This window comes from Protomyctophum bolini (assembly GCF_963924005.1).
Source record: "Protomyctophum bolini genome assembly, chromosome: 2".
NCBI lineage: Eukaryota > Metazoa > Chordata > Actinopteri > Myctophiformes > Myctophidae > Protomyctophum > Protomyctophum bolini.
This window is the reverse complement of record NC_137863.1, coordinates 41714149-41738312: the sequence shown is the minus strand read 5'-3', so window position 1 is coordinate 41738312 and position 24164 is coordinate 41714149. Positions and strand designations below refer to the sequence as shown.

General features: G+C 40.8%; 1 protein-coding gene across 2 annotated transcripts in view; it reads right to left on the bottom strand.

Moving 5' to 3' along the window:
* Nucleotides 1-1715: 1715 nt before the first annotated feature.
* The window catches only part of LOC308325103 (protein FAM107B), a 38682-nt gene continuing 16233 nt past the window's right edge, over nt 1716-24164 (bottom strand). The window contains exons 1-4 of one of the 2 annotated variants that reach the window (XM_080777508.1): nt 22498-22701; nt 13504-13720; nt 4963-5122; nt 1716-4565 (exon numbers count right to left, since the gene is read on the bottom strand). In XM_080777508.1, the coding sequence (XP_080633634.1) occupies nt 4449-4565; nt 4963-5122; nt 13504-13720; nt 22498-22573 (570 nt within the window). In that variant the 5' untranslated portion in view covers nt 22574-22701 and the 3' untranslated portion in view covers nt 1716-4448. Of the gene's footprint in view, nt 4566-4962; nt 5123-13503; nt 13721-22497; nt 22702-24164 lie in introns of those variants that run through there. The other variant, XM_080777507.1, reaches the window with a different exon arrangement.

Below are 24164 nucleotides of genomic sequence, written 5' to 3'. Positions count from 1 at the left end.
CATTATGCTGAAGTGTTGTCAAAACAAGTTGAACAGCATGAGTGATAAAGTATAATGAATGAAAACATACACAAAACCCAGAGAAAATCTAACCTCATTGGTATTATATTATGTAGAATATTCCAAGATCAAATTGGAAATGATCTCTGTCCTCTTTTGGAATTCTCCAATGCCCGTCAGCTCACCTTATCAATTGTCAAAGAATGTTGTCAAATGAAGTAATTTTTACAATCCTGCACTTTCCCCCCCTTTTTATTGTGCAGTCTTCTGTTGTATGGACATTATGCACTATGCCTCCTACATCATATTTGAATCATAGTATTACTAGCATTGTACTTGTACATCTACAAGAATGCTATACATACTGTACATAAAAGTGAAAATAATAATTATATACACTGCCCAGTGGCTGCTCACTTCTCATAATAGTCAGGATGGGTTAAATTCAGGGGGAAGACTTTCCAACATGGAACAATCACTTAGCCTGAAAATGTATAACCTGTGCTTCCTTGACTGGGTGCTACATGCATACAGGTACATGCATACATAAACAGAAGATGAAAATGCAAGAATTAAAACAAATTTAAAATGCTCCATACACTCAAGAGTGAGGCAACCACACACTTTGCAAAAGTTGCGACAGGAAGCTGTAATCTGTTTGTCATTCCTGAAGTAGCCTTGAGACGGACGGACCCCACCTGGAAGGAGGAAACGAGGGAGGCCAAAAACAACCCGGCGAAGAACTCTGACCTCTGAACTGAAGATGGAAAACCTAACATGGGGCGAGGCACAACATGCTGCACCGGATGGGACCAGATGGACGCAGATGGTCACAGCCTTATGTTCCACTGGGAACGAAGAACAAGTAAGACTGATGTTAGGTTCACTCTAGGGCAGAGGTTCCCAACCTTTTTATACTTATTTTAAGTACCAACTCAGAAAACAATATCTGGCTCTCCAAGTACCACCATAATAACTGATGTTAAAATACAGGAGGGTAGACCCCCCCCCATCCTATTCAGCTATACACAGTTAACACAGGAGAGAAACCAATAATGCTGCTGCTCTGACAAAACTGTCTAATCACTAATCGGTACAACTGATGATATTACTAATGTGATAAATCCGTTTTCATGTTCATTTCAGCATGGCTGGACAGCCTATTTCAACCAATTGCTTGGTCAGAAGAACTACCTCTAGTAATGTAAATATTTCATTCAATTTCTGTCTTTTTTGGGCAACTCCTCTGTGTACCACCAGAGGGGGCTCGAGTACCAGTGGTTGGGAACCTCTGCTCTAGGTGATACTGTTTATGTACTTTGGAATAAGCAGAGCACGAGCTACCAATGTTTCACTTGTAAGGATAATCCAAACGTCCACTAAATGCCTACATTTTAATGCATATACATTACAATCTATGTTAAAACGTGGGGTGTTGCGTACGCTTTCCACCAGGCCTCAAAAGAAACGCGAATTCCATTGTTCCAAGTAATTAACGAATAAATGAACAAGGTTGTGCAAATGTTTTGATAATAAGATACAATTTGGCTTTTAAAGCCCCTGGTGCATGCTTGCTCATTTTCTTCACCCTTCATACAAGGATATCGTTTTCAGGCCTTGCGACTGTCAAAAATAGCACACGCTTTGTGAAGTGAATAACAAAGTAACGGCTGATTAAAATCTATAGATCAATAAACAGTTAAGTGGCTTCAGGAATCAAGGCAAATGTTTAATTTAATACAAGTAAGATGTCCAAATAATTATACGTTGTAAGCAAGGTATAAACATGATACAATTAGGAAAAAGCTGCATAATAAAAACAATCATAATTGATTTAAACTGTACACAAGTTACACCATGTCATTCTAAAGTGCTATTTCAGGAGGAAATCATTAAAATCTATTCAAATGATTGCAATAAAACATGGGCAACATAGCTATTTTATTATTACACACAAGTACTCATTCAAATTAGACCTTAGTTACACTTGTCACTTTAATACAAGTGTGTGATGGCTTGTGTCTCTAGGACTGTGAGGGAGAGAATAAAGGTTCTAGTTCTCACTTAATTGAATATCTATCAGTGAAAGTTATTCTACAATATACACAGTATCATTGTTTGAAATAAAAGCCACTGATATTTTTGATCTGCGATGTTTCACTGACCAGCCTGCTTCATCAAGAATACATTAGATGGGCCGGACTGCTGGCCTATAGTTGTCCAGGCACTTAGGCTCTAATGTATACTAATGTATAATGCTAATGTATACAGCCTGACAGCGCGTTGGGGGTTCGAGTCCCAATCTCAAGGGCCTTTCCTGCGTGTCACTCCCCATCTCTTCTCCCTGTCTAACTTCACTTCACTATCTATAAAGGCATATCAAGCCCCCCCCCCCTCCAAAAGAAATATCTTAAAAACAAAACAAAAAAATAGAACATGAGATAAATGTGATCATTCCTGCATCAAATTTAAGATGGTAACACATATTTATTTTGTCTGTGCTTACTTTACAGTCTTTTACCTGCATCTTCTGTCTTCATTGACCTGTCTAATCAATGGCAGCTCAGTGTTCACTTAATGGCAGAAAGTTACATGAGTGACAAGTGTAATTAAGGACTTTAGAATCCTCCTGTATCTGATCGAGAACCATTTCCTTCCCCTGTCTGTTGGGGTAAGTGAATAGCTGTGGTCCAGTGAGTAACTATATCATCATAAAGTACGTATGAATGACATTTGAATATAGTGGCTCTGGTTTATCACATTATACAGTACCTACTACCTACATTCTTTGGGGTGTGGCTGCACTGAAAATAAATTGTATAGTGGGCAGGGTAGGTCTACATGTCTCACCCTGGAATAGTAACAATTTATTTATAGTGGAAAATGTAAATGTGGGATACTCGGAGGCCAACAAGTTAAACATCAAATCATGTAACGTCCTAAGTGCATTAATTATGACACTATGATTTGATGATGATGGCATTGCGTTGATGCTTGTTGGAAGGGAAGGCACAGCTAAAGACAGGATGTCAGTGCAGAACTTACTTCAAAACTCCACGTGTGAATTATTTATGTATTAAAAATGTAATTAATCTTTAATACACCTGGACAGCAATTTTGCCAGTGTTATTAATTATTGATTATTCAGTGGCAATCATTTGTTTTAGCAAGTGTTGATATAAACATTGTTTCAGAGCTGTTAACATGGATGTCGTTGACATGAGAACACAAAGTTAAATAAACACTGAGGTTAATGTCATGTACATTTCATTATGGCCATAGCTTGGAAAATGTAATTCCCCAATCCCCAGAGAGATTTTCACAATGAATATACTTTCTTACTCATGGATATGACATCATGCATATTTTTGGTTTGAAATTACTTCCGGTTATTTCAACTAATTTCCTTTCTCGACTTTTGGCGAAACTAGATTTTCACTGATTTGTCATTTTGTACAAAAAAACAAGTGAAAAGAAAACAGAACAGTGACATCACATTTCATTCAGCATGGTCTTCACCTGGTTTTAAAAGCCGCGAGTGTTAACTGCCAACCAAATTCATGAATTAAACAATTTGTATAAAAACAAAATAAAAATCACTGTCATGACAATACATCTGGACTTGAGAGAATAACCTTCGGCCAGAGCTTTCATCAAAGTCAGCTGTAAATAAGCCCTGTGTGGTGAAATGACCTTTTAAAATGTGCAATCACGATGAGACAAATACATACACTGTGACAGTAGGATGAAGCCACTTACAACATTTCCAGTGTCAAACACAGACAGGTTAATGTTAAGCTAAAGCATCCTTTTCACTGTTTAGCACTGTTATAACTTACTAGCTATGTATGGTTAGACCCTCCACATCCTGTCACGTTGGGTGGAGATAGCCTACTGCATAATCGTCTAGCAAATACATAGTTATCCGTTATCCATATGCGCTCAGCTCATGTGCACATATAGGGCACAATGATGGGAGTTATATGGAGGTTATAACTGCACTTCATTTGAAGAGACAAATGCAGGAAAATAACTAAACGAGAAAAATGTCTCGCTCTTGCAATGAATACTGTAGCTGCCACCTTATTTGCCATCTCACTTCTCTACCTAGCAGCAACTAAATGATTATCGCATATAGGCTATGTCGTGCAACTTTGCAAAATTACACCCTCTCGACATTTCTGTTGCGGGGATGAGACTGCTTGCTCCTAACTCAAAAACCCAGACACTGTCTTTGTTTGCCTATTTACCTTTAGTGTAACAGTTAAGGCATTGTTCCGTGACCTGCTGGGGAGAGCAGTCCTTGTTAACATTTCCTTGCTGATGTCTCAAGCTGTACATCTCAACTGACAGACGAGGCCATGCCAGTAGTACCGTGTGCACACACACATGCTTGTGCTTTCAATTACCGGGATATTCCAAGCTGTAAACCTCAGACTCTTTGCTCTTTACACCTCTTTCTCTCCTTCACCGTGAAAAGATGTCCGTCTTAAGTTCTCCTTGACTTTGACGAACTCAGGAGCTTTCAGGGTTTCCTCTTGTTCCTTTTCCTGCTGCTTCTCCAGCTAGATTACAAACGGAGGACAATATTGGGTTGAGGAAAGAAGCTGAGGCTGAAACACGAGTTAAAAAATATACACAGATTTGAGTGTTGCTGCTGCGACACGTTGTGAACTTGTAAATCGGCTATTTTAGAATAGCCAAAGTATAAAACGAGGTTTTGTAAAATATTGTTTGCAAAGTAACTAGTAACCAAAGCTGTCAAAAAGTATAATATTTTCAGTGAGATATGTATATTTGCGTGAGGGTTAGCGTCTTCGTGGGGAAGAAGTATAAAGTATTGAAAAGTAGTATTGGAAAAATGGAAATACTCAAGTAAAGAAAAACTGAAGTACCTAACATACAGTAGTACATGAGTAAATGCACTTATAGTTAGTATCCACCACTGGTTGAAACAAGTACCTCTTCCAGTTTCTGTTGCCTCTTGAGGAGCTCCTGCTCCAGAGGTGAGATCTTCTTCCTGGCTTCTTCCTCTTGCTTCCTCTGTCTAATCATCTGTTCTCTCTTCCTGGCTTGCAGCACGCGTTGCAACTCCGGCTTGGTCTCCACACTAGCACCGCCCCTGCATCCCAGCCAGGACCAGTCAACAGGTTAGATTTGAACAGCAGTGCAACGACGTATTCAGATCTTTGACTTAAGTCAGTGGTTCTCAAACTTTTTTGAGTTCAAGGTCCCCCCTACAGTAACTGAGAGTGTACACATGTACTCTCAGAGGGTTGTGACTTTGACTTAATGAAAACGTAATTCATGTATACCACAATATTTGGACTTTACTTAGTAAAGGTCCTGCATTCAAAATTACTTACTTAACCTTAAAGTCTATAATATTTTGTTGACCATTATGAGTTCCATTTTCAATTAATGTTTTATTAACCGATTAAGTCATGCGTAGAATAGTGACATGTGGTTAAGTTAAAGTACAATAGTACATATCAAAATATACTTAATTGGCAAAGATTTACGTAGTTATTATGCAGAAAATCTATTTCAGTATCATGTTATTTATTATTGACTTTCCATTCTCTAACTATGTGTCATTCTGTCTTCATCACTTTAATACTGCAGCTGGTAGAGTAGGTTATAGTATAAGCTACTATACATTAGTTGATTTAGACTTTTTATAAATTAATAATATAAATCTAGAAACTAAACATGTCGAATTAATTCAGGGAATTGCATTTTAATTAAAAAGTACCTCTAATTTGTACAGTAAGTACAAGTACATTAATTGAGTAAATGTACTTAGATGTACATTACACAACTGGATTTCCTCCAAATACAGAGACAAAATAGAGTGTGAGAAAGAATGAGACAGACAGACAGACTATGAAACCACATGCAATAAACAATGACATGTGATGTGACAAGCAGTGGTATATGGCACTGAATCAACCGGTTCAACACGTTGCCTTCAACATCTTATGGCACAGTCTGAAAACTCAACACCTCATCCTGTAGCACTTACTTTGCTTTACTTTGAGTGTACCATTTATACACACTCAGAGATACAGGACCCCTAAGGGATCATTTGGTTCCTAGCATCAATCATTTAGCTGGGAACATCATGTTGTGTAGGCTATCTTTCTTCATCCTGGCTTTGAAGAAGTCTGCTATTGAGGGTCAGTGTGTTCAATTCTCCAGAAGATGGCACTCTTGTCATTAATGAAAATGGAAGTCAGCTGTTGATGCAGACTATGGCATGGAGAGAGATTTTAGTCCAATCCATGTCTGACTACCTGTCTGTGTTTCTTTTCTCTCCGATGAAATGCACTTTTATATTTAATGACGTGACAAGAAATGGTTGTGAGCCTTCAGTATGCGTTTCCTTCCAAAATCATTTGTTTTCCTTTGTAGCTTTACTGTATGCCATTTCAAATGGATGAATATGAATGCAGGGGTTACTGCTTCTCACAGAACTGATGTCTGCAGTAGAATATAATCACAAATAAACAATACAGGACTCCGATATGGCAAAGTTGGCATACAAGAACAAATAAGGCGGAAGTGGCTTTGAAAACCATGACAAAGATGATCATTAGTCGGAAACTTCTGCTGTTTGTCTTCAGATCAAAACCACGAATAAAGTTTGGAAATAGTTTCCAAGACTAATATGGATGATGCCTGTGTAACTATAGACCAAAAAGATCCAATCCAAGTGGAGGTATTTCCCACAGAGAGTTAAGACCAAGAGGCTATTCACAAACTATACGATATACTATACTAACAGAGTCTCTTTACTCTTCCAGTCTTCCTAATAGAAATGGGCGACATGGGAGTTTTTTTTTAATCAATTGGAGTAACTACTTCTGTACATAAAAAGCAAGACTTTACTCCACTCTCCCTGACTGCTAAATCGTGAGATAATTGCCATCTGTTTCACAATTGCAAGCAGCTATATAGAAGGATAAAAAACAGTGTCTCTCTAGATGTCTTTCCACATCACACTGTCTCCTTCCTTTTCTCTGCCGTGTGTGGCTGTTAATTGATTTGATGTGTAGTCTGGGGAGGCATGGTAACCACTTTTAATTAGAGTTGGGCTGGAGAGGCAGAACTGAGGGAAGAGATGATGATTAGAGTTTTGGTTCATTTAGTTTGTCTGTTCCATAAATGTGCGAAGGCTGAACACGGCAAATAAACATGATGCTAATTAGCGATTCTGTCCCCCATCAGTCTCATTGGAACATGAACACGCTGAATTGAACAAAGTAAACACACTTGTAATGCGCACGCACGCGCACACACGCACGCACGCACGCACGCACGCACGCACGCACGCACGCACGCACGCATGCACGCACGCACACACACACACAGCTGTTCTAATATACTTGTGAGGACCTTTCATTGATTCTGTCCATTCTCTAATTCTCTAACCCTGACCAAAAAGTAAGCCCTGAAAGTTACCCTGACCTTAGCGCTAAATGAGGACAGTCCGGTGTTCTTCACTTGCGTATGCTTGTGTAGAGATACCGTCCTTGTAAGGTTTGTTTTTCTGCCAAGGGATTTGTCTTGGGAGTTTTCTTCACTCAATTTAGGGCGTTAGGACAAGGGATGGTTTGTTTCCTTTGTTAAGGCCCTGTGAACCTGTAAAAGTGAATAAGACTATAGAAATGATGACACACACACACACACACACACACACACACACACACACACACACACACACACACACACACACACACACACACACACACACTGTTTAGAAGCCATGTCTGTTGTTGGTTACACTCCACTTATAAATAAAGGACTTGCGCTTGTGAATTTGCACTTCATACACAAATGGCTTCCCAAGGCATTGAACTATACTTGTTAAAGATATTTCACTTTCAAACATGTGAAATATAACACAGTGAAATATCCCTTTAAGCCCTGATTTATACGATCTACAAGCTCACGACACGTCGCAATTTGAGCATTTCGAGCTGGTCGATCGACGATTTCTCATTGCATGACACAGCGCACAAGTTAACCAAGTATAAATGGAGCGCTACAGGGCTTTGCCTTGTCCTCTGGGTCACTGTGGACCTTTGGTCTTACCGAGCCCTCACAGATATCCCTCTGGGTCACTGTGGACCCTGGTCTTACAGAGCCCTCACAGATATCCCTCTGGGTCACTGGGGACCCTGGTCTTACCGAGCCCTCACAGATATCCCTCTGGGTCACTGTGGACCCTGGTCTTACCGAGCCCTCACAGATATCCCTCTGGGTCACTGGGGACCCTGGTCTTACCGAGCCCTCACAGATATCCCTGGCTCCTGTTTCTCCTCTCAAACCACACAGCTTTGTGACATCCACTGACATCATTCTGAAGCCTCCCCCATTTCTTTCACATGGATGTTCCTACTTCTTCTTTCTTTTTCTTTCTTTCTTTCTTTCTTTCTTTCTTACAATTAATAAGCATAGATTAACAATAGGGATATTTGTAATTTAAATAGTTACTGTATCGATTTTAAATCATTAGATTGTATCGCCAACGAATGAACCAATATTGTCCATGTATCGCATCGTTACAGCCCTAATTGTGAGCTTGTGGGTGGCCCCTGGGGGTCAACAAAGTATGTAGGCCAGGGTTTTTGTCTCATAACACATAGATCACATCTTATTGTTCTAATATTGTATTATGCGTTAGCGTTACCCGTTACACTAACAATGGCGTCATAATGTAAGGTGATACAATGTTGTACTACAAAGGATCAGTGCCACTATACAAACTGTTTAAGTGGAATGTTTGATGTACTAATTAGATAACGGCTTTATTGAAGTTTGTTGTGATCAAAGAATATTAGTCCCATCATGTGAATGAGGCTATGGCAATCTTCACTGCTATTTTATGTCGAGTAATTCAGGCAGTTATTTGACGGCCTATACATTGATTGCTAATTAACGCTGCTATTAACTTACTTGATCATTTGAATGTACAACTTCCACAGATTAGTAAACCCTTAATCTCTCAAGATATAACAGCAGAATCTGTCAGCCTTAAATATGTAACGATGATGTTAGTAGGAATAAACACGTCGTTTCCATCTGCTATTTTCCCAACAACCGCAGACTAGTTTTTCTGCCGATAAAGTATAGTTTTAGACCTCGACAGAGGGGCGCCGTCTCTAGCAAACTTGAGCCATGAGAGACGCCACTGAGCACACTGAGTTGTCGTGTTGAACGTTGCGAAGTGACACTGCGTGTCTCCGCATGGGCAGACAGAAGCTGTGTTTTACGTAATTTCCGAGTTTTTAGACAGCTGGTGGATGGAAAAGAAGCTCCACCCCCGCGGCTGACTGCCAAACCCGAGTTGCTGTTATACACAAAAACGGAGGTTGTGCCCCCAGAGGCAAAAACAAAGGGAAAAATAAATATATATATTTTTTTTCCTCAAAGCAGATGACTGCACGTCAACTGTTGACCAGTTTATGAAATGTAATGTCAAATTGAAATGATTGAGGGCGACCTAAGAGAAAGGATTGGCCAAAAAGTTTGGCCCCTTCTTAGACATTGCCAGGATTCTGTTCCCCAGTTTCAGTTCGTTATTCTTGACCTAATTCTTCCACTCCCACTGCACATTAGTTATGTGGCTTATCTCCTTACTTCTATACTCCATCTTTCTGTATCTCGATGTCTTTCTCTCTCTCTATCTCTGTCTTGATCTCTGTCTCTGTATGAAACAAGTTATCTACTTACACATGATATGTCCTTAGATCCCCACTGAACATTTCTTTATATTATCTTTATCTATTTCTCGCACTCTCTAGAAAGCTGGATTATTACCCACGTGACATGCTTGATAATATGCAATCATTTTTTAAATGTCACTGTTATTAGCACTTATCTTGCAAAACCTCTCTCTCTACTCAAAATTACTTCAATGTTTTAAGGCCTGCTATCAAGATAAATATGTAGATTGGTATATGATTCTTTCTTTCTTTCTTTCTTTCTTTCTTTCTTTCTTTCTTTCTTTCTATAAATAGTTTAAAATGCAGTCCAGGATCAAAGATACAGCTTCTCACTTTTCTAAATCAATGCACTGTATGTAACATGATCAATTCATGCTAGAGGAGAGATGATGTGAGTAGGTGTAGTAATTTAAAAAGCACAAAATCCCGTCTTCTCAGACGGCAACATCACAGCTGGTTGATGCCACATGCCCTGACATATCTGGAGATCTGTGTAAAATGTTAGGCATGTATCGATTTAAGTAAGATTACATCTGATCAATTCAATTAACAATAGAATGCTGCTCCCCCCCCCCCCTGGTCTGAAACACATTATTATCCTTATCCAGAGTGACTAAAGGAGAGCGTTTAGTTTACATTTCAAGCAGACAAGCAAGGACTGATTAACCCCCACCAGGGCCCCTGGGTAATGTTTGCAGGGCCCCCATAGCAGGCGTGCGCACAACAATTTTGTTTATCATATTTTTTATCTCAATTTAACAAAATAAATGGCCAATGAAGGGCCCCAGGAGCCCTTTTCAGGACGTCAAACCTAGTACCGCGCTGTCCAGTTTCCCAGAAGACCCCTGAGAGCCAACGGCCCCTGGGCCACGGACGGCCCCAATGGCTAATTTGTCCTTGCAGACAAGCACAAGATGCTTGCCAGAGCTACTGTACTGTACACTCAGCTCCCTTGTAATTTATTTTAAAAATAAGTGCCGCAATTGCGGGAATACATGTTGGAGAGTGATCTTACAGATGATGATGCTGTTGGTTTATCTCACACCAGAAAGAAAAGTTTGTGAGAGAGATTGAATACAGGTGCTGGGCTTCAGTAATTAGCAGAGAGAGAGAGAGAGAGAGAGAGAGAGAGAGAGAGAGAGAGAGAGAGAGAGAGAGAGAGAGAGAGAGAGAGAGAGAGAGAGAGAGAGAGAGAGAGAGAGAGAGAGAGAGAGAGAGAGAGAAGCGTTATTGAATACAGGTGCTGGGCTTCAGTAATTAGCAGAGAGAGAAGCGTTATTGCTCTTGTATGCCACAAATTGAAATAGTTTTCTTTTCTTTTGAAAACAAAAGGCCTGCGGTCTCCGAAGCTACTGGCACGCCAACTGTTCACCTTATGGAGACGAAGTGCTTCAGTAAGTGTGATCGGATAACTTCCCAACAATGCAGCATCGCTAGTTTTGTACGTTGGCATGCTGTTGCCAAGCAACGCTTGGTCCATGTAATCAATCACATGCCAGAAAATCAGAGATTGTTAGGAATATATAATTTGGGGACCCCCCCAAAATAATTTGGCGACCCACGGGTTGAGAACCCCTGGACTAGGGTGTCTGTCTCTCTCTGACTAGGGTGTCGGTCTCTGACTAGGGTGACACCTTGTCAGAGTGAGTGGTCCAAGTTTCATATCTATTCTATGACCAGCTTCAAGGTCAAGGTTTATTGTCCACAATGGAAATTTGTCTTGGGCTTTCACCCCAGCTACAGCCACACATAAAACATCAATGACAGACAAAAATACATTACAGAGGGAGACACAACATTACACCATATGGCACACATGATGTGGATAATCTAGCCTCACACAGTTACTGCTGTTTCAGAGCCTCGTTCAACATCTTGGTTGATGCTAGTACACTTTGGTTCTTATCTTCTCCTAGAGGGCAGAAGTACAAACTCGCCATTTAAAATATGGGTAACATCACTGACGATTTGTTGAGCCTGTTTTAATGTAGCCTGCTCATAAATAGACTGCAGAGAGGGGAGTTTTTTGGAGTTGTTTGTGGACCATCTTTCTGTATCTCTGTAGCAACTTTACAGGAAAGCTGCTTAATTATATGAAACGTTCATGAATGTTACTGGCAATGGCACCTAGATTAGGGCGATTAAATTATGGGATGAATCAGTTGAAATTGTTTTGAGGAATTTATCACTTGTCAAGAATATTCAATTTATTTTCCAAATTAAGAACAAAATTGGTCTGACCCTCAACACCTAGGAGAAAATCCAGAGCTCACTCAGTATTGGACTTGTTTTACCACATCCACATAATAAACATATAAAAAGGCACGTCATAATAGGCAAATTCTGCGAAAATAGCCAGTCTACAAGCTCGTTCTGCAAGTCTGCAACTCACGTGACATTCAGTGACATGCTTGTTGTAGATCGCTATCTTCGCTATCGACGTACAAAGTAATATGTGGAGTTTCATGAGGATGGCCTCTAGTTATTCTCGCGCCACCCTTAGGTCAAATTTGCAGTTGCTCACAGGATCTCAAAATCTAATGGGTAGATTGCAAGGAAAATGAATTCCCTCTGCAAGGATGAGCGCTATACTGATTTTGGAGACCCGGTAGCCTTTTTCCTCTACTGCCACCCCTTGGTGGCCTATAATTTGCACAAGATATCTCAAATTCTAATGCTATGAAACTTGCTGCATGTATTCATGTTCCCTGGAGGAAGAACCCTAACTATTTATACGACCCTGTGATTCTGTCCTCTAGCCAAAATGTCAACGTTGCAGACATTACATAATCTAATAGGCAGACTGCAGGATGTATCCTACTGATTTTGGTGACCCCATGGCCCTCGCTCTAGTGCCAGCCTCTAGGGGCTACTAGAAAGGCCTTAGACCCGGGGTGCGTGAAACACATACAAATCGTGCTATTATGTCTGTTACATGAATCAAAAATGTCCTTTTTAAAGCGAAAAAAATACACACTCACGTCACGTCGTGCCATGTTGGTTGTCAGAAGTTAGGACAAATGTGTCCAACCTGTTCACTATTGTCCGCTCCAAGACCTTAGATAAAATACTGATATAATCTTTGTCATACAAGGGATAGCGAAAATAGCTATCCAATTCAAAAGCTCACAACTTGTCACCACTATTTGTTATATGTTAAAGGACCACTTCACCACTTTTCAACCTATCTTCATATAATTGGTCCTCACTAACAATCATGATAAAATGCCACGATTTTTTCCTACTCAGTCTGTGTCTCATAGTACGGCTGTGGGCAGTTTAGAAACCGTCTTCCAGTGACATCATCATTATGTAGATAATCTTTTTAACACGTTTTATTTTACAAAAATGTTTAGATTTTCATTATCGTGAGAACGATGGCTTCCATTTTCGCATTGCAACCTTTCAGGACTAGAAAGCCTGCAGTTTTTATTCGCTTGTATTCCCCATCGATGATGTCACTGGAAGACAGTTTCTGACCTGCACACAGCCCTCCTATGAGACACAGACCGAGTAGAAAAAAATTGCGCCATTTTTTTTAGATTATTAGTGAGGACCTATTATATGAAGATAGTTTGAAAAGTGGTGAAGTGGTCCTTTAACCTTTTAATTCTACCATGTCACCTATAATGACATGCACAGAATAGGTTAAACTACTCCTAGAGATAAAGCATATATGGTCATTAAGGAGATGAGGTTTGACGCATGTGGTACTGAGACTGTAGAAGTGGCACACTTACACAGGAGTCGGGACACGTACGGGTTACGTTACCTTTTTTGATTCATGAGAAGCTCTCGGTGGAGGTCCTGGTGGCTTTTGGAGGCTTTGACCGGATTAAGCAGCTTTTTGGGCTTGATGAGATCATGGTCTTCCTCGTCGTCCATGTAATCCGGCTGGGGGGCGTAGCTGGAGCCGGGAGGAAGGCTTCTCGCGTGATCCCTGCATCCACCCTCATGCTGCTCTACTTGGAGGTCTGCATAGGCAGATGCTGTTTGGTAGATGGTAGATAGGTCGATGGTTAGATTAGTACAGGCAGGGATTCACAAATCTTTCCATGCCAACTTGCCAAGGACCCCAAAATAGCCATAGCCTCTTGGCCCACCTATGGAGAAATGACTTTAAAAAAAAAGTGAAAATGTCGTTTTTTGAAAACCTTTGAAAAAATGTCGACAGTAATGACTTGCCCTAAATAGGGTCTAGGGACACCAGAGTTAAAGTTGTTAAACTAGTACAATGATGTTATGACTTGAATGAAAATGTAATCAACCAGAATATTATTTATTTACCTCTATTAGTAGAAAGGTACCGAGGGAGACCATGATCAGAATCAGAGAGTATTGTTCACATATACAAAGGATTTGATTTGATGGGTGATAACATGGTTTTCATTGTACAAAATAGTAGTTTTCTTCCAACATGTGTAATTAAAATAGGATTCAATGTGATTGTTTCTGTTTTCAGCGTTCCAAAAAAACATAAAGATGTAAGCTTAATACCAGGTAAAGTTCTTATCTGATAGTAAAGGGAAAATAACCCTGATGGCGTTTGAGAAGTTCATATTTTCATTTTTTATATTTACATATTTTTCTCCCAGAGAGTTCTATGAATTCCGACCCAGAGGTGGAGAGGAAGGTATTAATTTAAATAACAAAAAGCGGCGAAGCATACACAAACAACCTGACAGAGCGATGCGATCAAAGAAACGGCAAATTAGTCACAACAGACGTGAGCTCAGGTGGTTCCCTGAGGAAGTTGACGAGGTCTGGAGCCACTCGGGGACAGACAGAACACTGATTTGTTTGCACTCATTAGTTGCCCAGGAGCGGAGCGGCAGGCCGTTTGCCAGCCACTCATCTCGTCTGTTTGCATTCTGACGAGTAGAAGGAAACGCGTCCTTTTATTTGCACCACTTTCTCTTTTGTAAATAAGAATGAACTGTAATAGGTACGGGGGAGACTGTTATGTTGTCTTTGTGCGGTTGTGCCTCGCGGTGTTTGATTGTGGTTTATTATTTTTTTAATCTCCTCTGCTACCACTGAACATCGATGTAAAGGCAGGTTTCCACATGTACATGGTCTGTACTATTTCATTTTATATGATTTGTTCCTTTCATCTCTGCCTTATACATTGCGATGAAATACAAGCTTAGAGCGAATTGTGCAAATCTTTGAACATCTTTGAACATTTTCCAAATGATGTGCCCAATGGGGACGCCAGGTGGAAAGTGGTTTTAACGCCAAACGCCAGGCTCACGGATTCTTAGTATTCATGAGTTACAAATTAACCTCTCCACGCAAATCGTGGAATCGGACAGGTCATGCATGTCACTGACCTTTTCACTGAGTGTTTGGTCTCTGTGTGTGTTTGCAAGTGTGTTACATAAGTGAAGTTCTAGTAGACAGACGGACAGACCCTTATTGATACCGTGGGCGAAATACAGTTTTGGTCTCTGTGTGTGTTTGCAAGTGTGTTACATAAGTGAAGTGCTAGTAGACAGACGGACAGACGGACAGACCCTTATTGATACCGTGGGCGAAATACAGTTGTCATGGCAGTACAGCAGTTATGAAACACAGTGCAGATATAGGCCTACAGTAACAAATTATGATTAGTGATTAGGAAACGAGTACCAGTAGTGTACTCAAAGTGCAACAGTATATTAACAGTACTATAGGCCTAGGCCCAGTACTAGGCTCTTTTTGGAATGATGCTTGTTGGGAACGCATGCTATTCGTTTATGCAATACCTGTTGTACCCGTTGTTAGAGTACGTACTACGTAGTGTTATCATAGTAGTTGTAGTGTTGATTTCGTCGACTAAAACTATGGCGAAAAATGTTCGTTGACTACTCTACTAACTAGCTTTTTAAAGCTATGATGACTAAAAAGTTACTGACAATTTCCTCAAATAAAAACTAGACTAAAATGTTAGTTAGTTACTGAGGGACTAGCGGACAAGAGATCCAGTAGACATTGTAATTTTATGCTTGGTTGCATGCTGAAAATAGCAGATCTACAAGCTCACAACGCTTCGTGCTGCAGTGCGTTGTGAGCCTGTAGATCGGCTATTGCAACCTAGTGTAAGATCAGGCATTACGACACCATCAAGGCCCGCCAAAATCAACGAATCAATTAATCGACTGAAATCTTGCGATATTTTGTCGACTAAAACTAAACTAAAACATTTCAGATGACTAAAATGTGACTAAAACTAAATGGAATTTAATTCAAAAGCGGCACACCGGGCACATCACGCATGGCCTTGCGGAAACTTGGCGATAAGCAAATTGATCGGTCGAATGGTTCCCCAAGATATGCTGTGAACTGTTAGGCACACATAGCGTTTTTGCACAATTCATAGTTAGATATAAGGTACATTAACACTAACCGGTATAAATATAGTCAATGTGTCCATATAGACAATAATTGAATCTAGCCCTGGTTGGTAGTGTGAGTAGAGTCACAGTCCACAGTGAATAGTATTAAGTCTATCACAGTGCATGGCGTAATGGAAATAATAGCCTGTTTTGTTTTCCCACGCTCTTCAAACGTGTGGGCTTTTAAAATGGCAATTATTGGTATAATGCTGGTATCATCTTTTCACAGAGAATTGTGCTTTACATACTCAATTGACTTCATTAGTGCAGCATCTATCTCAGCTCTAATATTCTAATAAGAATATACAGTGTTTTAATAGCATAATAGAAGCAAGGGGGAAAAATCTATCAATGGCAAAATAATAGCAGGGGCAGTAAAAGTAACATTTAACTCTACACGTGACAAACTTTAAACTGGTACGTTTTGAATTAACCTTGTAAACCAATCCACCGACCAGAATCATTTAAACCAAGCATATTTCAGTTTTTGGTTTAGACTAGTCATTGGTTAGACCAGTCATTAGTCCTACATCTACAACCTATCTCAAACCCTCACCCTAAACCTAACCTCCCACGGGGCAGCACACCTAAACCTAACCTTAACACATGTCTAACCAATGACTAGTCTAAACTAAGTATGCACCCCTATTTTAGTTGTATTGTTGACCTACTGTAAGTCTAACAAAAGAAGACGCTGTATTTTATTCAGAAAGCCAAAGATGATGCACAGATTACAGTAGATTTGCACGCAAGCACGCACGCACATAGACAGCCTCCATCCCTTTTCTCCATCACCGTGTCTGTGCCCGAATAGAATGGCCAGATTAATGGGCACCTGATCCGAGCCAATAAGTTATTCTGCGGAGAAAAAGATCCGGTGTCATACGCAAGCAGGCCTGTCCAGACACAATGACCCCTTTCTCAAGTGCAACCAGAAACCATCGCCACTGCTGCTTAATATTTCAGAAAAATGAAACGCGCGCTGCTCATTGGCTATATTCCTCGCTTCTCAATCAGGGGCTGTTACAGGACAGGATGTGTGGTGACAGGATTAATGGACCAGAAGGAATCTCCTATGGGATGCATGGGGAAAGTACGCTGATGTTACAGACGGTGAAGGCAAATGCATTTTGATTTGCACGTTTTGTTTCATAAATCCTCTTAGTAACAGTAAAGTAAGCTCGAAGAATATGCTTCAATTGATTAGAGATCGTTTCCTCTCTGAATGACAGTACATGACAGTTGAATGCCAATTAGCTTGAACAGAAAGATAAAACAAACATGTTCTCAGGGTAATGAATCATGGACAATGAAATGTTGCACAATTCAGGGGATGAAAAGCTATACTTTTCAACCAGTACATTTAAATTGGTATTATCATTTTCCTTTTTTAGCATTTCTTGTTTTATCCACCAGCACTATAGTGTGGAGAGACAGGAAAGCCAGTGCAGAAGGAGGAGCTATATCATTCGACACTACAGGCTTTGACATGAACAGGACTGAATCACGACCAAGGCGTTTACACGCACATGGCATCCTATGTCGTTCTCAGCCTCTTGTGGCCTTTCTGTGGTAGGAGGTATAGGATGTGTGTGGACTACCAAGTCAGCTTAAAGGGAGATTACCATAGATCTTTCTCTGACACTATAGTGGCAGGCAAACACTCAATGGACATTCCTTGACGAAGTCAAGTCAACGGGAAGAGAAAAATAGTTTGAGTGAAACAAATAAAGAGAGAAAGATAGAACATTGATGGATTTGGATAGAGACATCAGGAGTGGCAAGACATAGAGAGGGAAAGCGAGAGATAAAGTGACTCATAATTTATACACTAATCTTCATCCCACTGTGCCTACTATGCTTACTCCTATTAAAATAGTCTTCCTTTTGAGGCATATGAATTATGAAGGGTGATAAATCTAAAGCGGCTTACTGTGGATTGATCTAGTATGTGTGTAGGTGCTATATCTGTGAGGTGTACTTGACTCTTAATATGGTGTGATGTAACATGATGACAAATCCTGTTTTTTTTTCATTAATTACATTAAATATCAAGTCCCAGCCATAACTACGTATAGGTTTAGCTTTAGAGAATAAGAGAGACCCAATTGTACAAACCAGTTTCAAATGCCCTTGGTGTTGTTTGAGTATAAACAGTCTCCCAGAAATTCCTTTTTCTGTTTTTAATTGTAACCCACTTTAAATTACCTTTGTATACAAAGTGCTTACAAATAAACTTGCTTTGCCTTTAGATTGAAATTCAAAGTCTTCTGCTTTCTTTAGACAACACCAGAGAGATAACATCAGAGATAGTATATGGTTATGATCCTGCTACTACAGTATATACGTGAGAATCTATACAGTGTGTACACAGTAACTGGCTTCCATCGGGACACTGATTAACCATTAACCACATTAACACCACTGACGCTTTACAGAGCAATGGAGAAAAAAAGAAAAGAAAGAAAAGGCATAAAACATTAAAATAATAGCAGTAATGCAATACAGTGAGGACATGAGCAGAAAGCTGCTTCACCGTGTTTTTTTAGTTGCCATTTTTTAGGCACAGCGAGCAGGCCAGCAGTACAAGACCTGAGGGGGGGCGGTTTGGGACATATTTAGGCAGGCAGTCATGTAGGTAGGAAGGTGCGAGACCATTGAGAGTCAATGCAGTGGAGCTAAAACTGGAGTAATATGTTCTCTCATCTTAGTTTTAGTTAAAACTCTGGCTGCCGCATTTTGGACAAGTTGTAATCCGTCAGTTGTTTTCTTTGGCAGTCCAGAAAAATGTGCATTGCCATAATCAAGCCGAGAAAAAACAAAGGCGTGGATCAGCGTTTTTTAATAGCCGCTCTCCCTCGAGTGACATAACAGTCTGAGCAGCCAGAAAAGACCAAAAAACGTTCTAACTTTATCTTTCTGCTTCTTAGACACTTGTCCTGCTAAGCCTGGGAGGATGACATGCATGCAGAGGTACGTTATTCCTCTCAGTTCCACACCCCGTTGAGCAGCTTTCCCGACCAAACGGTAGTAGAGATGTCAGTGCAACGATCATAGAGCTCATGCACCCTCACTGCCCAGCTTCACATGAACACGGTCGATTGTGTTTGTGTGCAAGCCAGCCAAGCTGGAGGCACCTCGGAGGTTTCTTCTAAGCCCTATGGTCTCTCTCTGCGGTGGTGGGCAGTGACGTTTAGCCCTGTGCCAGTGTGCCACCCACCCGTGACCCCAACATGGTCGACAAAGACCAGATCCAGCGTCCTCTAGACTAGAGCAGTGCTTCTCGAACAGTGGGTTCGGAATCGGGACCCATCTTTGAGTTCTTGGACCAATTTGTATGGGTCTTCTTTCCTTTTCCTACAAAAATTGTCAACATTTTCATGAAAAATCTAATTACATAGTTTTTTTTAAGAAGTAATGAAAACAGCAGATCTACAAGCTCACAGCGCATCACTTCACTTTGCATTGTGAGCTTGTAGATCTGCTATTTTCACTAGTTTGGGTCCCGGGGCAAATTTCTCTTTTGGGTCTTGCGCTAAAAAACTTTGGGAACCACTGCTCTAAAGTCTACTATACCCTTAGGTTTTTATAAAAACAGCTCCAAATGCAGCCCCGACTACACAGGCAGCTGCTTACACTGAACACTCCGAAAAACATGGACTTTCAGACCCTCACACAGCATGTCACTCTATCCTGTGGTTTCATTGATTTGGGAGACAGAACACGTGCACTGAGCCAAGCTCAGTCAGTGCATGCAGGCTATAGCGAGCGCTCTATAGCCCCTGCATCATCGAATGCACATCATCTAGTTACAAGTAGACATTACATTTACAGTGATCAGGCCTGGGTTATCGTAGGACGGCCAGAATCAAATCACATTTAGGCTGCTGCCATGCATTCATGCCAAAGGGGGCTGTCTGCCTCATCCTGGGTATACAGCAGCAGAGGAAATGTGATCATGTTGCTCGGTAATGGCACAGGATAATGGTCTATTCACTTAGATAATCCATTCATCCTGAGAGAAAAATCAAGCGCACTGAGCATTTCCTGATTTTTATGAAGTAATTGGGGGCTCTAGCTCTCATAATCAAATGCGGTGCAGTGAAGCGGTCTGGTGCACTGTTTTCTCAGCCCGATTTTGTACTTGGAAATGACCGTTGCATTGACCATGTACTCGAGACCAAAATAACAATATATTAGTCAAGGAACATTGACCAATATTCATCTACTACGGTTGATCCTTTTTGGCAACAACACTGTCAGAACAGCGTGTGATCCTCCCACCCGCCCACCCCCCCTCTGGGTTCCAACGCACATGCACTGGTTGAGAGAGACGTTTATTTTGGTCCTGTTAGACACTAATTGAGTGTAACGCAAATCCATTCAATTTGCATCTGTCATTTTACGATTAGAAAGCATTTGTAGAATCGGCCTAAAAGGTCTAAATGGGTAACCTCGGCCGGCCTATACCAAATATCTACCACTCCCAAACATCTACAGTACCATACCAAGCTTATAAGCTTCGGGCTGTACTACTTGTAGTGGTGGAAATTAACTAAGTACACTTACTTAAGTACAAATTTGAGGTATTTGTACTTTACTTGAGTATGTCACATTTTCAGTACTTTTACTCCACTCCAGTTTTATTTGAAAACTTTAGTTACTAGTAGTTACTTCCAAATTACTGTAGATTTTGATACCAATACTTTTGTACTTTTACTCATGTAAATTTAGAATTACAAACTTTTACTAGTAGTTCTACATTGCAGTATTGTTATTTTTACTTAAGTAAGTGGAGTACTTTTTCCACCACTGCTTGTCAATCAGTACGTGTCCTACTCGACACCAGGGTTACATGGAAGAGTAGATAGACCACACCAACCACAACAGAAATGGTTACATAATTGTGCATACATACTGTACTCAGTGTACTGTATCTACCACCCATTACCAATAATGTTGAATTTAGTCAAATAGTATGTGTGTCGTTGAGGTATTCTGAGCAGAAATCATAGTGTTAAAAACATGGCCAGCAAGCATATGTCTCCTACTTTTTAAATGTAAGTTGCTACAGTTCTGTTACAAGTTACAACCAAGGAAACCTCGATAAGGAAATAAGTAACACAACAGCCCATTGACTGAAGAAAACCTAGACAGACTGTTGTTAACCACTTTAACAACCTATTTTCCCTGTGTCAGTGTGTCAGGTACCAGAAAAGCAAGTGACTAAACCAAAAAAGCGGATGTACAGGCTCTCACACAGTACGTGTCATGATGCACGTCCTTGCATGGGAGCTTGTAGAAGGGCTGTTTTTGAAAAATGTTGAATAGGGCTGAATAATGGTTAATATAATGTACCAACAGCATGACTACAGTACAGTACAGTAACATGCACAAATGTATAGGTGCACCAACAGTACATGCACATTCATGCTCACCTACGCACCCACCCACATGCACACACACACACACACACACACACACACACACACACACACACACACACACACAAACACACACACACACACACACCTGCTGATAACTGTTCAAACACTGTTTATTTGAGAGGATCGCGGCCAGTCCACTCTTGGCTGAGAGGTTGAAGTCTGTTGCTGTTATTTGCTCTTAAGAAAACTCATATACTGCCCCTTGAAAGAAAACAACCAGAGGGACATCGATAAAGGAAGCCGTGTTACAGAACGGAGTCGGCTGTGACATGGGAGCACATATTGATGTATTGATTTAAAATCTATAGGGTGCATTGAGCTGCCTAAAGGCTGCATGACTCACAGCTTTTAAAACGTATTAACTCGTTTCAGCATGTTTAAAGTAACAACAAATGTTGGCTAACTGTAGTATACATACCATTTATAATCATACACGTCTTACACGGATGGGACATGTTACTATATGGTCTCTCATCCAGTGTAACTTTTTAAGTAGCCTATTTCAATTTCACACTCCGTTTTTGTTCCATATGAAATAAATGCACATTCCACACACACTGCAGCAAAAACTACTAGAATACACACTTGTTTGTTGTAAAGTAATGTGTGACCATACAAATAGTTACATCAAGTAGAGAGAACTACAGAGATTTGAGTTGTGGAAAACCACAACCAACCCTCCTCTCAGAGTTATTTTCTCTCCTTTTCATTCTTATCTTGAGCTCACATTCAGCGCAGAAATGTCATATTAACACAGTTCACACTTTACAGTAGCCCCTTCCCAGTGTAGCTGCGTATCACTTAAATTCCATAATGTTGCACTGGCTTGAGTGTTACTTGAAGCAACAGTACTGCCTCAGAGAAAACGAACGACGACAAAAGATAAGTTAACACCTGAATCTCTTTTTTTTCTCCTTTTTGTGCCATGGCTGAACCTCTTACCTGACTTGACCAGTCCTTCTCTGGCTCTGGTAGGCTGCTCGGGGCAGTAGAGGCTATGGCTCATTCTCTGGGCCATCTCTGGGGCTTCTTCCTCATGTGTGTGTATCAATGTGCGTCTCCTGGTATGAGCTAGGCTCTGTGTGTCAGTGAGCCCTACATGAGTGTGTGCTGTTGTCAGACTGGGCACCCTAGCGCCTGTCCTTTAGACATGCCTCCCCTCAGCAAAGGGCGAGCGTAAACTGTCACATGACCACTCCTGAGCATTCCACTGCCACCCCTGACTCTCCCTCCCCTCAGCTCCCACTCTGCCTTCGCTCTCTCCTTCTCTCCCTCCCTCCCCGCTGTCTCAACTCAAACCTGTTCTCACTCTCTCCCACTCTCTCCCACGTGTGTGCTCTCTCTCTCTCTCTCTCTCTCTCTCTCTCTCTCTCTCTCTGGTCACAGCCTATAGCTCGTTCTCACCACCTCTCACTGCTGTGTTGTTAACTTATCGTGCTCACAGCCTCCCACATGCACTCCAACCCTTGTTCCTCCCTCTCTTGTCTCTTTCCCTCAATCTTTCTTTGGCTGTCTTCCCTTTTCTCTCCTGCTATGTTCTTCTCTTCCTCTGTCTTTCTGTGGCTCTCCATCTTCCTCCCTTTATTTGCTACCTCTCTCTCTCTCTCTCTCTCTCTCTCTCTCTCTCTCTCTCTCTCTCTCCACACCCTTCTCTTTCCATCCACTCTGACTCAGTCAGTTGTCTCTTGCAGGCAGGATCAGCTGAGGGTTTAATCTCAAAGGCTTACTGCTCATATTAACTACAAGTCATGAATGTTTCATTCTGTATGCTAGCTCTTAGCAGCAATTTCTGCAGTAACAACAGTCATTATTTCTCCTTTTACATTTAGATGCATTTCTCCATCACCAACATTTCAAGCAGCCAACAGGAAGGCATATCAGGGTTAGAGCAATACATTAGTGACCATTATTTCATCGTTCAATTTCTGAGATTCCACAATGATCATGTTACCGAGAAGGGCTCGGAGGACAAGTGCCCGGAAGAAGGCTAGAAGCACCACAAACTACTATGCCATACATGCCAATGGCCAAAGGGGGGGGGGGATCTTAATTCATAATGTCATATTTTAAAATACTACTTTTTAGAACGAGCGACCAGCCCCGCATTCATTCACTTTCCTCTGACCTTGGGAGTGCAAATCATTATTAAATATTGATTTGCACTCCCAAGCTTATTTTGTGAAAAGTGAGCCACTCCTTTCTAAAGACCTTATAGTCGTTTAGAGGCCTTATTGTTTACGCTGTGATGAGACTCCAACGCATGGCTTTTGAAATGTCCTCATACTGTATCTGGCAGCCAAGTCTATGGACATTTCATGTTTGTTTAGAGCACATTTAACAAAAGGTGTTTGCCAGCCAAGTCTATGGACTTTTAATGTTTGTTTAGGGCACTGATGTAACGACATGAGACGTCACGTGGTCCATATATAAATACATCATGTGACTTGATTTTGTCTCATACAATAACACACTGCATTCATGTCTCGTAACGTGAACGTGCAAGCAATGCAAATTACTGGGGTTGGCGAAAGGGCCTTTCTGTGTGGAGTTTGCATGTTCTCCCCGTGTCCCTTTATAGGGTAGGTATCCTCACAAAAAACATGCAGTAA